Here is a 16,393-nt window from a genome sequence, read left to right as displayed (position 1 = left end):
TCTTTCACCAGGTTTCCGGTCCATCGTAGGTTCTAGCCCCTCCTGCACATTGAACAGCACTGTGGGGACATCTGTCCAGCTGCAACTGAGCTCCACCTTGGGCCCTAATGTTCGAGAGATAGAGTGGAAGTGGGATTCCAAGTATAAGAAAAGGCAGTTGCTGCTGTCCTGGCAACTTAATAACTCTAATCCTTATTGGTATGAGTTTAAAGACAAATACAAGTATAGATTTCACCTGACAGAGATGGCCTCCTTGTGCATCAGGAATGTCTCTACAGAAATGAGTGGGCTATATACAGTGACTATTAAGTTCTACTCGGGAGAATCCAAGGAAGAGTCTTTTAGACTCTGCGTTTATGGTAAGCTGCGGAGCCCTGCCCCAATTAGGCATTCCAACAACCACTTTATGTAAAGTAAGTTAGCCCAGAATCAGATTTAAAAACCCAACCCTTTTAAGAGAAAATTTAAAAATCTCTGATATCTTAAAATAAAACTAAAGTTTAAAGATTATATCTTAGGAAAAACTAGCTACAAAATGCACATGAAATGAGGAGGGGAGGGTAACCACACTAAGTTTAAAAAAAAATTCCCTAATCATAAAATACCGCAAATTTCATTATTGGAAACACAAAGCTATATCAGAAATATCCTTAGTTGGTCAATTCAAAAACTGATTTAAAATTTCTTAAATGAGCCCCCAAAGTTGGTAAAAACAAAACAATAAAACTGGGCATCGAGAAAGGTGAGAAAAACACTAAGAAGGGGATGGACTGTTAGGGCTGGTTGTCAGGTACAACCTGAAGATCAGTTGGAGAGTTCTCAAGATGAAGCCTGTCCTAGACCCAAGTTGAGGACACAGCAGGGTGACCCAGCCCCTGTTCTCTGGATCTCCTGGGCCAATGTGCAAGTAGAGAGCCTTGGGGACAACTGGAGAAGAGGGAGGGGAGGGAGCTGTGTCCAGCCCAGCAGAGCTCTCTCCTGGTCTGCTCTGCCTTCATCATTCCCTGTTGTTTTTGCAAGGGCTTCCCAACTGGAGTCCCTGACTCTGGCATCTTCCCCTTCTAAATCACCAGCCACACAGCTGCAGTGTTGAGCTTTATAAAGTACACTTCTCTTCCTGTTATTCCCCTGCGTAATCTTCTAACATGCTCCAGCCCCCTCCTCCACAGGATAAATGACACTCAGGAAAAGAAGTCCAGTCCCCACAGAGGCTGGTCCCTGGTGGCCTCCCCAGCCACATTTTCTGACACTTTCCCCCATGCTCCGTGCTTCACATGTGCCTCCCTGCACCTCCCACATCTGGCCCTTCCTCTGGTCCTGATGTGTGCTGGCAGCTCTCCAGGGAACATCCATCTCTCACACCTGACCTGCATAACAGATAATTCCTCACCCAGTGGGAGTGGATGAGGGGTGAGGAACTCCAACGTAGGAGATGGGAAAGCTTGTAAGAAGAGACAGGGTTGACTGGACTGAGTGTCCAAGATGAGTTTTCAGTTGATGAAGGTTGGAGAATACACCAGTTGTGTCCCTGATCTTGTGTCTCTCTCTTCTCATTCCTGATCTTGTCTCCCTCTCTTCTTCTTAGCTCATAAACACTACATATCTCTCTGAGTAACATCACACCAATCCAATCTCATCTGACTCTTTTTGGCAGCTCCTCATTCCTGAGCTTATCTCTCTCTCTTCTCCTTGGCTGATAAAGTTACTGCATAGCTTTCTGAATAACATCATACCAATCCAGTGTCATTTGACCTCTTTTTTGTCAGCAAGAAATAGAAACCTGCTCAAATTTGGTCAATTATTAAAAGAGGGTTTTCACCATAAAAATACATAGACCTAGGGCTGGGTGGGGTGGCTCACACCTCTAATCCCAGCACTCTGGGAGGCAGAGGTAGGAGGATCCCTTGAGGTCTGAAGTTGGAGGCCAGCCTGAGCAAGTTCGAGACCCCATCTCTAATAAATATAGAAAAACTAGCCAGGTGTGGTGTTGATGCCTACAGTCCCAGCTACTCAGGAGGCTGAGGCAGGAGGATCACTTGAGCCCAGGGGTCTGAGGTTGCTGTGAGTTAAACTGACTCCCTGTCAGGGGCCACATATCCTGTCAACTTTCCTTGTGGCAAGTGTTCTCTCTCCCTCCCCCCTTCTCTTCCCTCTCAGCTTTATTCTCTCGGACTTTTCCACATGATAGGGAACACGGCCTTCCACCTTCACCAGCTACGATGTGAAGAGAGCAAAGGGACTTTCCTGGCCAGCTCCACACAATCCCAGAGAAGGATTCTTGTTCCCCTTGGCTAGGCCAGGGTCACCCCTAGACTGGCCACTTGAGCTCCTCCCTGTAACCAGGGTCAGGGGGCTGAAAGTGACGATTATACAAAAAACACCAAGATTGGTGCATAAGAGATGTTTCTAGAAAAAGTAGAAATGCTACTGGCTGATTTCTCTTCATCTTGCCTTCCATTTCCTAGCAATCCATCAGTGCTCAAGTTAAATCTTCCAAAAATAGGTGCTCACTCCCACTCACCCGTAGAACCAAGTGCCAGCTCAGCTCAGGTGGTGCATGCTCTCTTCCCCCTTCATTTCCAGGCAAACACCTTGTTCCCCATTCACAGGCTCTCTGTCCCTCACCTCTTGGCTTTCAGAACCACCATGTCCTAAATAAAGATTTTTTTCTGATCCGGGTCCAGTGAGCCTTCCTATTTGGAAGTCTCAACATTCTGTTTTTCTCATATTAGAAAATATCTAGTATTAGTTACTAAACTTAAATGTTTACTTTAGCATTTACAGGGGACCAGCATTTTTCTCTTCCTTTGAACAAAATAAGAACTTTAACATGTTTTTCACTGTCTTCTCAAACCATCCATCTTGTGGTCATTCTCTATAGATATGGAGATCAATACATACAGATAGATACAGATAATCATATATAATGATTAATTATCTAGATTGAACTATAAGTTTCACTGGTTTCTTTGGTCACTGGTTTCTTGTTATTTTTTTTTTTAATTTTTATTGTTGGGGATTCATTGAGGGTACAAGAAACCAGGTTTCTTGTTTTTAAATATGTGGAATATTATTTATTTATTTATTTTTTATTAAATCATAGCTGTGTACATTGATATGATCATGGGGCATCATACACTAGCCTCACAGACCGTTTGACACACTTTCATCACACTGGTTAACATAGCCTTCCTGGCATTATTTTTAAGAAAACAACTGAAATACATAGAGATAGCAAATGAAACAGTGGTTACAATATTTTTTTTTTATTTTTGAGTTCATTTTTAATTTTTTCCCTGCACATCTTTGAATTTCTTTTCAAGAGATAATTAACTTCCTAAATACTCTCATGCCCTAAAGTGGCCTTGTTTTGCCCTTTTATTTTTTTTTCTTCCCCTGGAGATTTTTATTTTATTTTATTATTTATTTATATTTTTATTATTGGGGAATCATTGAGGGTACAAAGAACCAGGTTACACTGCTTGCATTTGCTAGGTAAAGTCCCTCTTATAATTGTGTCCCACCCCCAAGAGGTGTATCATACACTGTGACCCCCACCCCCTCCTCCCTTCCCCCTCTCTACTCCCCCATCACCCCACCCCCCACCATGTATTAGCAGCAATTGTCCTCATATTAGGATTGAGAACTTTGGATTCTTGCTTCTCTATGTGTTTTGCCCTTTTAATTTAATGCTAAATGGGAGGAGTGTAAATTCTAGATTCAAATCTATTTTCCTACAGAAGTCATGGAAAATCTTTGGGCAGGGTGGCTCGAAGGAGCCAAGGAGTCATGGGAGAGTGGTGCAGGACCAGGGCAGTCTGGGGAGGTCCACAAAGCGACCCTCACTTTGCTCCTCAAAGGAGATGGGGTGACAGGATGCTACAGGTTCCCTCTCTGAGCAGGAAGGGCCTTAACTATCTACTCCTGGGCTAAAAGGCAGAAGCCCTGAGTCTGGGGGATTTATTAAGTTCCCCAGGGCTGACTTAGAGAATAGACGGGCTCCCCTGCTGCATCAGGTAGCTGAGAGTGGTAGATGAAGCTGGGTGAGCCCCCGTTCTGATGCTCAGTTTCTCTTTCATCCTCTCTTACCCCAGAGCCCATCCCCCACCCCGAAATCCTGATTCATTCATCATCCAACACATTAGGCTGGTGCAATGTCAGCCTGGAGTGTGGCACCCTGGGTGTCACAGAGAACCTGACTGTGACCTGGCTGAGCAACAACCTCTTCAGGGAACTAGAACAGAGAGGGACACTGGTTCCAGACCCCAACTCCAGGAATCTAAGCCTGAGCCTGCCCCTGAGGCAGTTCAATGGGCATCTCACCTGTGTGATCAGCAACCCTGTGGACCAGAAGAATACAACCTTAGACCTGGACACCATCTGTCTTTGGAGGGGTGAGTGTGACCCACTGGGAAGGGTGATGAAAATGGGCTGGCAGAGATGGGCTGGGACAAGGCTGGAGGCCTCAGCAAAGCGATGGGGCTGAGGAGCACCGTAAGGCCACCCATGTAATGTAACAGGAAGGCCTCTGCTGCTGTGTGTGTGTGTGGGGGGGGGGCGCACCACATCCTCACTGCAACCTTTAAGCCTGCAAGTGCAGAAGTGCCAATATACGGGGATTCCTCCACTGCCTATGACGTCAATGTGGGACTGGTATGTGGGTAACCTGTTCCCAGGGTCAAGGAGCTGGGAGACTGAATCAGTCATCAGTATCTGAGCAGGGTGGGAGGACCTGAGGCCTGAAGCCTGACAAAATCTCAGGGCACCCCCTTCAGCTCCAAAATGCTTGTGTACCCTAATCACAGCCTCCCTCCCTGGGTGGGCTGGGTTGCGCACCCATGGCCGGTTCAGGCTGATCCATACCTGGTCTTTCCTTTCCTTTTCTTTTTTCCCTCCCTCCCTTCCTTCCTCCTATCCTTGTTACATGCCTGACATCCCCTTTTGGTAAATGGGAACCACCTCTGAGTACATAAATCACAGTCAGTTGCCTCTGAGGAGCATGAGCACCTGTGGTCTTGACCATCATTCACCAAGCTCTCCCCAGTCAGCTCAAGTGGTCACCGAGGCTATATAAAGGGACTACACAGGGTGGGTGGGAGGAGGGAGCTCTTACAATGAAGCCATACCCTTGGGCCCTGTTTCATAAAATACCAAAACCCTACCATGCTGGACCACACAGGAACAACAGATGGAAAAGGAGTGTGATCATCAGGTCAGCTGTCCTGTCCCTCCAATGTCCTCCTGAGCTCGGCTTGCACACTTGGGGCTCCCCCTGAACAGTCTATTCTTGGTCATCTCCTGGTTCACTCCTCCACCCAGAATCAACCCACAAGTCTGCATGGAGGCCTGCTGTGTGCTGGGGGTCAGGCACAGTATAAAACAGTACAAGCCCTGCCCTTAAGTAACTTGTGGTGCAGGGGACATCGTCACATACTGGTTGTGTGTCATTGAGAAAGTTACTGAATTTGTTGAGCTTTTCTATCTGTAAGGGGGTAATCCTACCTACTCCATAGGGTTGTTATGAGAATGAAAAGTGGTAATGTAATGTACAGGCTTTTGGCACTGTATATGACACATGATATGTCAATCATCACTAGATACCAAAGAGGAGAAGAGGAAGGGTATATATATATATAGATATTTACTTTTTTTTATTTTAACATTTTTAGAGAGACGAGCTCACTCTGTCTCCCAGGATAGAGTATAGTGGCATGATCATAGCTCATTGCAACCTCCAACTCCAGATGGGGTAGGATGATCCTCACCCCATCATTTCTGTATAGGAGCCTTCTCCCTCCTCAGCTCCTGCCCTCTGGATCTCCCCAGCACCCACCCCCCTGAGTAGCTGGGACCACAGGCACGCACCATTATGCTTGGGTAATTTTTTGTAGAGATGAGCTCTTGCTGTGTTGCCCAGGTTGCTCTTGAATTCTTGGCCTCAAGTGATTTTCTCACCTTGGCCTCCCAAAGTGCTGGGATTCCAGGCATGAGCCAGCTGTTAAGTGCTAAAGTTGAGGCAAATACAGAGTATGGCTCAAGGAAAAAAAAAATAAGTTGAATAACTGCTACAGGAATTGGAAAGGAAGGGTGTCACAGAGAAGGAACCACTGGGTTGGGCCTTGAAGGATGAATAGGAGTTTTCCTGTGGCAATTTAAGAAAAACTTCTCAAAGTGTACAGTGTGCTTTGAGGTCTGGAGACCCCAGACCCCTCCATACCCTCTCCCTCTTGGAATGTAGTTCCCTCCTGGAGGTCTGAGAGGAGAAAGGAGAGGCAGGTGGACGGGACAAACAAGGGCACATCAGCTGGTGGGTGCCCTGAGCTTCCTTTGCAGAGATGGGACAGAAAGCCTGGCAAAGGAAACAGGAAGCTGGCAGTGGCTGGTATGCTGAGAGGCCGGGGAGGAGCATGCACACTTGGGAGCTGGGCTGAGCCAGGCCAGTCCTACCCCTGCCTTCATACCAGGCCTGGCTGAGGCAGATCTGATACCAGCCTTTGACCCCAGGTTCTCCGAGCAAATGGCTTCTGATAAGCATCCTTGCCTTCGTTCTGATGATGAGCCTGGGGGCGGGAGTGTGGATCTGGAAGAGGAAGAAGAGGAAGGCTGAGAGAGGTAGGTGCTGGGGAGATCCCAATGACGGGAGCTGATGAGGGAGAAGGCCCCAGGGACAGGGACAGGGGAGGAGAGTGGCAGATGGAGGCCCATCAGGCTCCCTCATAGATCCCTGGCAGAGGCTGGGGGAGCAATGCTGATAGTGGGAGGTAAGAGAAGGACCAGGAGGGGAGGTTGATGGGTGGTAGAGATGGAGCAGGAGTTCAGGACTGGCACTTACAGCCCAGGGAGCACACAATCCCACACACCCTTGTTGAGTGTCTGCTGTGTGTAGGTGGGTCTGCTCTCCTACCCGCAGTGCCAGGCCCAGCAGCTGCTTCCCAGAGCCTGTCCACAGAGAACTATGCTGACTTGCAGACTGGTGAGGTCGACAGCCATGACTCTATCTACCCAGAGATCGGCCTCCTGAGCCACCCTAAGGTGGGTCTGAGGGAATCAAACAGGGCAACTGGCATGTGCTTGGAGGCCAAGAGTCCCAGGTGGTGCAGGGTGCTCTGTGCCACCAGCAGGCTCTGGGCCTGGTCCTTGCCTTGGGCAGTGTGGTCGGGTGCCTCACCCAGGCACACTGTGAGCTGTGTGCAAAGGGCAGAGATCGCCCAGTATCTCCACACCCATAATCTCATCAGGGTATTGTTGCTGCCCAGTGAGGGGGAGGCAGAGCAGGGCAGAGGGGCACTGAGGCTTGGAGAGGTGAGCAACTGGCTCAAGGGCCTGCCAACTTGGCAGTGGAGGAAGGAGGATGAGAACCCTGGAGAGGCTCACTATCCACAGGCTAAAACCCAGGCCATAGGAGAGGCAAGAGCGTAAGTGACCAGGGATCTGGGGGGACCAACCATCTGTGCAAGACAGGGCCCAGTGGGCCTGCATGAGGGGAAGACAGGATCTGGGGAGCATCAGGGAAGCCGCACTTCTCCACCCGCAGCCCTTCTGCCTCCTACCTGCCTGAGCTCCTCCCATCAATGTCTCCCCTTCCTGTAAAGGTGCAGCTGCCCCTCTGCTGAAGGAGCATGCTGGGACAGCAGCTCAAAGGGTTCCTGGCCCTTGGCTGGAAATTGGTGCTGTGGTCCCAGATGGAAAATTTCTGCTGAGAGGAAGGCCTTGGTGGGGGAGAGCAAGGCCCAGATGGAATACTGAGACTTACCCAGGAGCCATGGCGAGAACTGTTCTCCTCATTCCCATCCAGTGTCCTATGTATTGTCCCTGCTGCCTCAGGGCCTGTCCCATTGTGCTTCCCATCTTGGCCTTTCTGAGTCATGTCCCCTTCTGACCTGCAAGGGACTCAGGAAATAACTCCTTGGGACCCATGCCCCAGTACCCACCCCCCCAGGGAAACACAGGAGGTGAGCAGTGTGTGTAGGCTTTGGGACAGAGAAATGAACCAGGTGACATCCAACCCAGATACTTAGCGCTGCCTGAGTCCCTGCCCCTGGGGAGCTCCCAAGCTGCTGGAGAAAATGGACACCTCCCAGGACACAGGGACATGCACAGATGGGAGTGGTGAGAAGGAGCACAGTCAGGAGAGAGGGTGTGAGACCCAGCTCTGGCACTGCCTCCTTGCTTAACCTTAGAGAGATTGCCTCCCTGGGCCTCAGTTTCCTCTTTATAAAATGTGGATTATGAGAATAACAACACCTTACATTTTGCTGGTACTTTGCAGTTTTCTAAAGCACCTTTGCAATGAGACAAGTCAAGGTGATTTACAAATTTGTCCAAGAACTACTTATTGAGTGCCTATTAGGCTCCTAGAATCATTCTGATCTGGGCTACAGAAGTCCAGACCAAAACAAAACAAGTAAAAAATATTGGAAGTGCTTGCCCTCATTGAATATGCCTGCTAATGAGGGGGTGGGTGGGGGGTGGGGGTGAATAGAGAATGACAAAATAAATAATGAAGCAGAAAATAAAACAGGGAAGGGCAGAGGGGACATGATGGGCTGTCAGGGCAGGCCTCACGGAGAGGAGGACCCTGAGAGAGGAGAGGGAAGAAGCAATGTGGGGGCACTGGGCGGCAAGAGGAGAGGGGTGGCATAGCAGGCAGAGGACAGGCCAAGTGCAAAGATGCGCAGAGCTCAAGACAGGGGTCTGGGCTGAGGCCATATTTGGGGGAGTTATCAGGGTTGAGAGCAAAACTACCTAGCTGAGGACAAGAAGCATGCAGAGAGAGGTGGCCCGATGGCTCTTGTACATACTTTTTAGAGGCTGACCAAGACCACCCCTGCACCCCACTTGAATTGCAGAGCAACGTGGAGAAGAGAAGCTTCCATGCACAGGGCCCCGAGCCAGTCCCAGAGGTCTATACCGTTTATGAGAAGATCCGGCCACACCTAGAGGAGGATGCCTAGAGCACGCGGACACTGACTCTGAGGAGGGGCCTTGGTAAGATCTGCTGCCCACCCCACCCTTCATGCTGGGGTCCTGATATCCTTCCTTAAGGTGGGTTTGGGATAGACCCCAAGTCTTCCTGACCCACTCCACTGAGATGGCAAGACAGCATCAGCTGCCCCCCTGAGCCTGCCATAGGTGTGAGCAGTGACCCTACTACTCAGACATCAAAGCATGAGAGGTAAACCCTTCAGCTGACCTCTGATCTCTGGCCCACTTACTTCCCATTAGGGAACACCCTTGGTCAGGCAGGACCTGCGTAGATGTGGTCAGGGGACAGAGATGATTTTGCAGAACAGGGAGGGTTCTGGGCCTGAGAAAGATGAGCCTGGGGTAGAGGACCTTTAGGACACCACCACCCAGCCCATGACGCAAGAACAGAGAGGTAGCCCTTGACTGTAGAGAAGTGTGAGGCCTGCAGATTCGGGACCAAGGGTCAGCAGCAGCAGGGAGGTGAGTGGTGGAAAGGGGAGGGAGCCTTTCTCGATCTCCACCACCTAACAGGCTTACTTTTAAACACAGTGAATGTACTATCTCAGGATTTCTCAAAATTCAAGTAATTCACAGATCCTTCTCGTTTTATTACATAACAAATACATACAGTACAAAAGTTAAAAGTCATGTCATTGAAATTGTGATGTTTCACCAGTTTTGTTGCCGTAGTACAGCTGGTTTTGTTCCCAATGTGTAACTGATTGGTTTAAATAATATGCATGTAATATATTAAGCAACATGCTAAATCCTACCATCCATATAGTTTTTCATTTTAATTAACTTGGATTTCTGAGTAGATAATCATATTATCAATAAATAATTATAATTTTTGCTCCTTTCTTTTCAATTTATGCCTTATTCCTTTCTTTTGTCTGATTGCACTGGCTAATACCTCCAAAACCAAGTTAACTAATAGTGATTATAAAAGATATCCTTGTTTTTTCCTTAACTTTAAGATGACTACTTCCAATGTTTCCCTGCCAAGCATGATGTTTTTAGACTAACACATATGTATTTTATCATGCTGACAAAGTCTGCATGTATTCTTATTTTATCAAAAATTTCACCAGAAATAAAACATCAAATACCGCTTTTTCCCTTACAGCATTTGTGAATATATTATATTGCTTTTCTCTTTTTCACATATTCCTAATGTTGAACCTTTCTTGCATTACTGGAATAAGCTCCAGTTGATGTATGCTTCTTTTTTCTTTTTTCTGAGACAGTCTCACTCTGTTGCCCAGGCTAGAGCGCAGTGGTGTCAGCCCAGCTCACAGCAACCTCAACCTCCTGGGCTCAAGATATCCTCCTGTCTCAGCCTCCAAGTAGCTGGGATTACAGGCACCTGGCACAACGCCTAGCTAATTTTTCTATTTTTCATAGAGACTGAGGTTTCGCTCTTGCTCAGGCTGGATCTCCTGAGCTAAAGGGATTTTCCTACTTCAGCTTCCCAGAGTGTTAGGATAACAGACGTAAGCCACTGTGCCCAGCCAGTTGTAATACTGTTGGATAATATTTTTATTTGAGATTTTTATGTCATTATTCATAAATAAAATCCTCCTGTAGTTTTTATGCTTTACTTTGTCAGTTTGGTATTTATGTTATGCTTATCCAGAATTCATTTTATCCTTACTTCTTATGAAAATTTGCTTTATAGTAAAAAATATCTCATTTAAAGAAAAGAGTTTTCATCACACAGTGATTTAAATTACTTTTATTACAATGTTACTTTAAGATATGCAAACATAAAACTATGTATAAATGTCTTGGATATAGCTTTTATGTTATAAACTAAAAAATGTATATAATGTAAATAAAAACTAAAACAACGAAGCAATTGTTATTTAAACTACTTTTCAAACCTATAAATTTAATGTAATGTGATAGATGTTTTTATTTGGTTCAAACCAAATCACAGATGTTGGAATTCAAGGAAAAAACTAGCTTTACATCAAGTTCTGCATTTAATCTTTTTAGACTTTAATACAAAAACTGCTAGTTCATGGCTTGGTGCCTGTAGATCAGCGGCTAGAGTGCTGGCCACATACACGGGGGGTGGCAGGTTTGAACCTGGCCTGGGCCTGCCAAAGGACAGTGACAACAACAACAACATGCTAGTTCACATACATATGTCATGTAAAGCATGATTAATTTAAAGTCTTTGTTTACTAGTTCAAGATAGTTAACCTTATTCTTAACCAAAAGTCTGCCAGGTGATAATTGATAGATCTGTAAAAGTGTTTTACCCACCTGAAAAACATATAAATTTGTTAGCGTTATTGAAATCTCCACTTAGTGCAAATAATCTATTTATTATTAGAATCAATAATAAGGATGGAGGGGATGGGCTGGGGGAACTTTTATCTACACTTCATCAAAGCCAATGAACAAGGGTGTCATATTTAATGGGGAGGAGGGAGAAAGGAATGTGATCATTTCTTCTGTGGCATACGAACCGTTATATCAAGTCTTTCACTCACGTTAAAGAAGGCTAAGGGTTCAAACAATGCCCTAACAAACAAAGCAAAGTCAAAAGCGAAAGCACATGTAGTGAGAGTAAGATGGAGTCAGGCACGTCCTGTCTCCCAGTTTTCCTGTTTTCTAAATTTAGCTCCCACCTTGGAGATGCCTATCCTGAGTAGTTTAGGTGGATTGATTTAGGAGATTAACTTTTTTTTTTTTTTTTTTGTAGAGACAGAGTCTCACTTTATGGCCCTCAGTAGAGTGCTGTGGTGTCACACAGCTCACAGCAACCTCCAACTCCTGGGCTTAAGTGATTCTCTTGCCTCAGCCTCCCGAGTAGCTGAGGAGATTAACTTTTGAACTGGAATCTTGTAATAGGTCACTGAGTTATACTGATAATTATTTAAAGTAGGGTTAACGTGGTCTTTACTTTGAACTTTTATGTATGAAACTGTAAGTTTGGAAAAAGAAGAACAGAACAGTTATGGAGAGACTACTTACTCTTTTTTTTTTGTTTTTGGCCGGGGCTAGGTTTGAACCTGCCACCTCCGGCGTATGGGATGGGCACCCTACTCCTTGAGCCACAGGTACCACCTCAGACTACTTACTCTTGGTGTTCTCCGGAATTCCGGCCTTCACAAATAAGTTTGGTGGATCTATCACTTTTTCGGCCTATTTGCTGACAGGGACAGGCAGCCAGACCCTCATCTGGCAACAAAAGGAGTCAAAGTCTGCTATTTGGAGGCAAATAGCAGAACCAACTAGAAAGACTTCAATCAAAGATGTGGAAAAGCAGAAAAAACTAACGGGAGACTTACAGAATTATTTGGTTCTCCAAAATGAAGGAAAGGAATAACAGCTTGCACAAGACTGATGGAACAGAAAAAGTAATTCTTTTGTAGAATTAAAAAATGCAAAGAACAGAATCAACCAGAGGGGTCACATGGAGGAAAGACAGGATGAGAAAATAACAGGTACAAGAGGGAAGCAATTAGCGAGCATACGGAGCCATGAGGGAGGTGAACTGGTTAACCCAAGGAAGAGATGGAAGGGACAAAGAGGAGAAAATACAGTCAACACTGTCTATTTCTTCCTCCAAAGACAGCCCCTCTCACTTACAAAACCCTGGCTGGCTCAGGTGTCAAGAAGAGACATACCTGTTATCAGGGGTGAGGTGGGCACGTCACTGTGCTCTGCCCAGTGACTGATGACGTGTAAGGAAAAGTGTACCGTGGGCTTCTGAGAATGACTTGCAACCTGCTAAGAGCAAGGAGGGAGTCATGGTCCATTTTCTGTTGCCTCAAACTGAGCAATGTATGAAGGAAAGTAATTTATTTCCTTACAGTTATGGAAGCTGGGGGCAGGGCGCATCTGGGTACAGCCTTCCCGCAGGTGGGGACTCTTCCCTGCAGCTATCACATGGTGAGTGGGCTGGCTGTGCTTCTGTACCTGCTCAGGCCCCTCCTCCACTCAGAAGGTAACCAGTTCCCTGCCGTGATAACCCATGTTAAAAATGTGAATGAAAATAAAATCTTAAGGTTTCCCCCTCAGCAACTGACTGACTGGACCCCCTCTTAGGCAAGGGGACCCCTAAAACTGAGCTGCTAGCCATGAGAGAGGAGATCAGGCAAGCTTTATCATGCTCCCTCCCCTTCTTGGAGATGTCCTCTGTGACTCACTAACAGCCCTAAGGCTATGCAAGACCTGCCCAGGGGTCCTCAATATACACAACAAACCGCTTGAGTCTGTCTGGTCCTCTGTCTCTATTAGCAGATCCTTTATCTTAAGCTTCCCTTTTCAGTGACTCTTAGTCCTTTAGACAGAACCTAACTCTTTCAGACAATTGTCAGCTAAAGAATCTTTAAACCTACCTATAATCTGTAAGCTCCCACTCCCAGATGTCTCATCTATTTGGGCCAAACCAATGTATGTTTTCCACATATAGATTTATGACCTCACCTGTACTACCCATCTCCCTGAACTGTATAAAACCAAACGGTAACCCCACCACCTCGAGTCCACTTGCTCAAGGCTTCGTAGGTGGGGCTCCAGGTCATGGTCCTCACATTTGGCTCAGAATACACCTCCATAATTATTTTACAGAGTATAGTTTCTTTTCCATTGACCATTGAAAAACTTTAGACAAATTAAATTTAACAAAATTCAATTGAACAAAGAACAATTTGTAAAACAGGGAGGCCCCTAGAATCAGAACAGGTTCAGGGTGACTCTGGGGCTGCCAGATGGTCAGATAACATTTATGGGCAGAAGAAGGAACCTGAAATACAGAAAACAGAAGTGAGGCCTAGAAACAGCTCGATTGGTCATAGCTCCGTGTCTGTCTTTGTTGAAATTAACTAACTGCCTGTGATTGCCCAGAACTCTGATTGGCACAAGAGTAGGTGATGGTCTGTTTACTCATAAAGTTGGGTGAGTCCCCACCCTTCAGACTCCACAGTGGGGATTGTTTCCAGCACATGACATTTGAGTGACGTATTCAAACCATAGTAAGGGGTGAAGAAACACTCTGGGGCTGTGAGAGCCACCTCAGGATAGAGGCCAGGCCCGAGCCCTGGTGTCTCCAGTGCTGACCCAAACCCAGCTGCAGCGTGTCTCTGGGCTTAGAAATTACCAGAAGAGAAGCACGAGAGCTGTGGGGGACGTGTGAGGAAGTGGTCTTGGAGTTTGCCTGTGGGTTTGTTTGCTTTGCTAAATTGCCATGTGTGGAGGGTGGTTGGACGTGCAGATTGAAACTGGGCCTTGGCTTCCATGTTCAAGATGTTCATGAAATGAACACATGCATGTGACTCCCCAAGCCCTTATAACTATTTGTTTTAGCATTTAAGTCACAACATGAAAGAGACTCAGTAGCAGCCCAGAGATGCAGGGCATGTTAGAGAGAGATGGGTGGCTGCTTGGTACGGACCTATCACGTCAGAACCTCTGGGGTGATGCCAAGGAACAGTAGGATTTTAATGACCCAGGTGAGCCTGGTGTGTCCAATGCATGGCCAAGTGTGAGAATCATTGCCCAAGAAAACACACCCAGGACACAGCAGAGAATGGAGTTGTCTGCCCAGAGGAACCCCAAAGGACTCTGACTGAACTCCGGGAGGCCAGATGGCCTGTGGGGGTGGGGGACTGTAGCAGGAGCCTCCTGGGAGGTCCATGTGAAGTGGTCTGCCCCCACCCTGGCCACTCCAGGAATGTCCTTCTCAGACATCAACACGGGAAGGCTCTTCTCAGACAAAAACAAAAATCCCTGACTGTGTTGTCTGGAGAGAACGTGGGCAGCTAGTGTGGATAGTGAAGCCTCAGGAAACTCCTCTCTTTCAAAAATTTAGGGGTTCCCCAGCTCCAGTGCAACAGAACAACCCCGTTCTTTCTTAAATATAAGAGGACAACCAAGGGTCACCTAACAGGTGAGAAAATCTGGAAGTACAAGGGAAAATTCCAATCAAGGCTGAATAGAAGGGGGCGGGCGTGGCAGGAAAGAGTTAAGTCCCCTGCCTGAGTAGCAGGAAGGCATTAGGTGACGGCTCACATTGGAAACTCCGGAAATAGCCTTGAAAGCATTACCTAGAAACACAGACGTAACCACAGAAAATCTAAAAGCAGAGAGAATAACAGAAGTGGTTGCCCCTGAGGAGAAACTGAGACCAGCAGGGGGCTGAAACTTTTCAGTACACTTTTTAAAGCCAATTATAGGCATGATTTTGAATACATATGTAATACATTTATTTTAACATTTAAGTCACACCATGAAAGAAAGACTCAGTAACAACCCAGAGACGTGGAGCATCTCGGAGTGAAATGGGTGGCTGTACATATGTAATGTGTTTGTAATACATATTTAACATATATCCAATAATACACATTTAAATAGATTTTTTTTTTTTGTAGAGACAGAGTCTCACTTTATCGCCCTCGGTAGAGTGCCGTGGCCTCACACAGCTCACAGCAACCTCCAGCTCCTGGGCTTAAGCGATTCTCCTGGCTCAGCCTCCCGAGTAGCTGGGACTACAGGCGCCTGCCACAACGCCCGGCTATTTTTTGGTTGCAGTTTGGCTGGGGCCGGGTTTGAACCTGCCACCCTCGGTATATGGGGCCAGCGCCTTACTGACTGAGCCACAGGCGCAGCCCCAATAATACACATTTAAAAAGAAGAAATCAGACTGTAAAATGGCCCTCGTCAAACTTGAATGTGCCTACAATTCACTTGGCAGTCTCAGAAAGCAGAGTTGGACTCGGTAAGTCTCGGGCACTTGTGAGCCAGCACCTCTTATGGTCCTGGGCAATGCAGATGCTGCTGGCCTGAGGACCACACTTGAGTTGCAAGGATGTGAGTGACCCTAAATGATGCCGGGCTGAGCCACTGAAGTGAATTCTGGGGTAATTGGAAATCCCTGAGCTCCCTGACCAGGGGTGAGGTGGGGTCAGAAGATACTCCAGATAGATTGGTCAGCACCGTATGGTCATTTGAGAGACACTTGAGCCATAATTCAGGGGAGAGATGATGGGCTAAGTTGTGGCAGTGGTGGAGAGCAGAGGTGACAGAATGGAGAGAGAGACATTGCTGAAGCAGGAGAACTTGGCAAAGGATTGGTTTTGGAGTCAAGGCGGAAGGACACTCAACTTTCAAGCTGGGAGGGTGCTGGGCCTTCAGAGACCCCAGGGAAGAAGGGAACCTCAGTGTGTGTGTTGGGGGGGCTGAGTGTGAGGAGCCTGTGGGGCCACCAATGGCTGGTAACATGGATCAAGTTCAGAAGGGGTGGGAAGCAGTGAGGAAGTGACCCAAAGGCAAGAACCATCTATCACGAACAAATAACAAAAGAATGTCCTCTGTTATGGGCACACCCAGGGCCTGCATCCGATGTGGGTTAAAGCTGCAGGGTCAAACTTAGGTCATTAAGGCGGCCTCTTTCCTGTCCCTGCCCCGTTAT

The 16,393-nt window shown here is 46.9% G+C and overlaps 1 protein-coding gene across 7 annotated transcripts in view; it reads left to right on the top strand.

Annotated features, from left to right (window-relative positions):
• Positions 1–13,164, top strand: part of LOC128597111 (uncharacterized) — a 38,642-nt gene extending 25,478 nt beyond the window's left edge. Inside the window, exons 2-7 of one of the 7 annotated variants that reach the window (XM_053607171.1) lie at positions 12–359; positions 4,095–4,394; positions 6,505–6,612; positions 6,887–7,032; positions 8,850–8,988; positions 11,983–13,164. In XM_053607171.1, coding sequence (XP_053463146.1) covers positions 12–359; positions 4,095–4,394; positions 6,505–6,612; positions 6,887–7,032; positions 8,850–8,954 — 1,007 coding nt within the window. In that variant the 3' untranslated portion in view covers positions 8,955–8,988; positions 11,983–13,164. Of the gene's footprint in view, positions 1–11; positions 360–4,094; positions 4,395–6,504; positions 6,613–6,886; positions 7,033–8,849; positions 10,897–11,982 lie in introns of those variants that run through there. The other 6 variants (XM_053607170.1, XM_053607172.1, XM_053607173.1 and 3 more) reach the window with 6 other exon arrangements.
• The last annotated feature ends 3,229 nt before the right edge of the window (positions 13,165–16,393 follow it).

This window comes from Nycticebus coucang, chromosome 10 (genome assembly GCF_027406575.1).
Source record: "Nycticebus coucang isolate mNycCou1 chromosome 10, mNycCou1.pri, whole genome shotgun sequence".
In the NCBI taxonomy this organism is placed as follows: domain Eukaryota; kingdom Metazoa; phylum Chordata; class Mammalia; order Primates; family Lorisidae; genus Nycticebus; species Nycticebus coucang.
The sequence above is the reverse complement of the archived record's forward strand: the minus strand, read 5'-3'. Positions and strand labels throughout refer to the sequence as shown.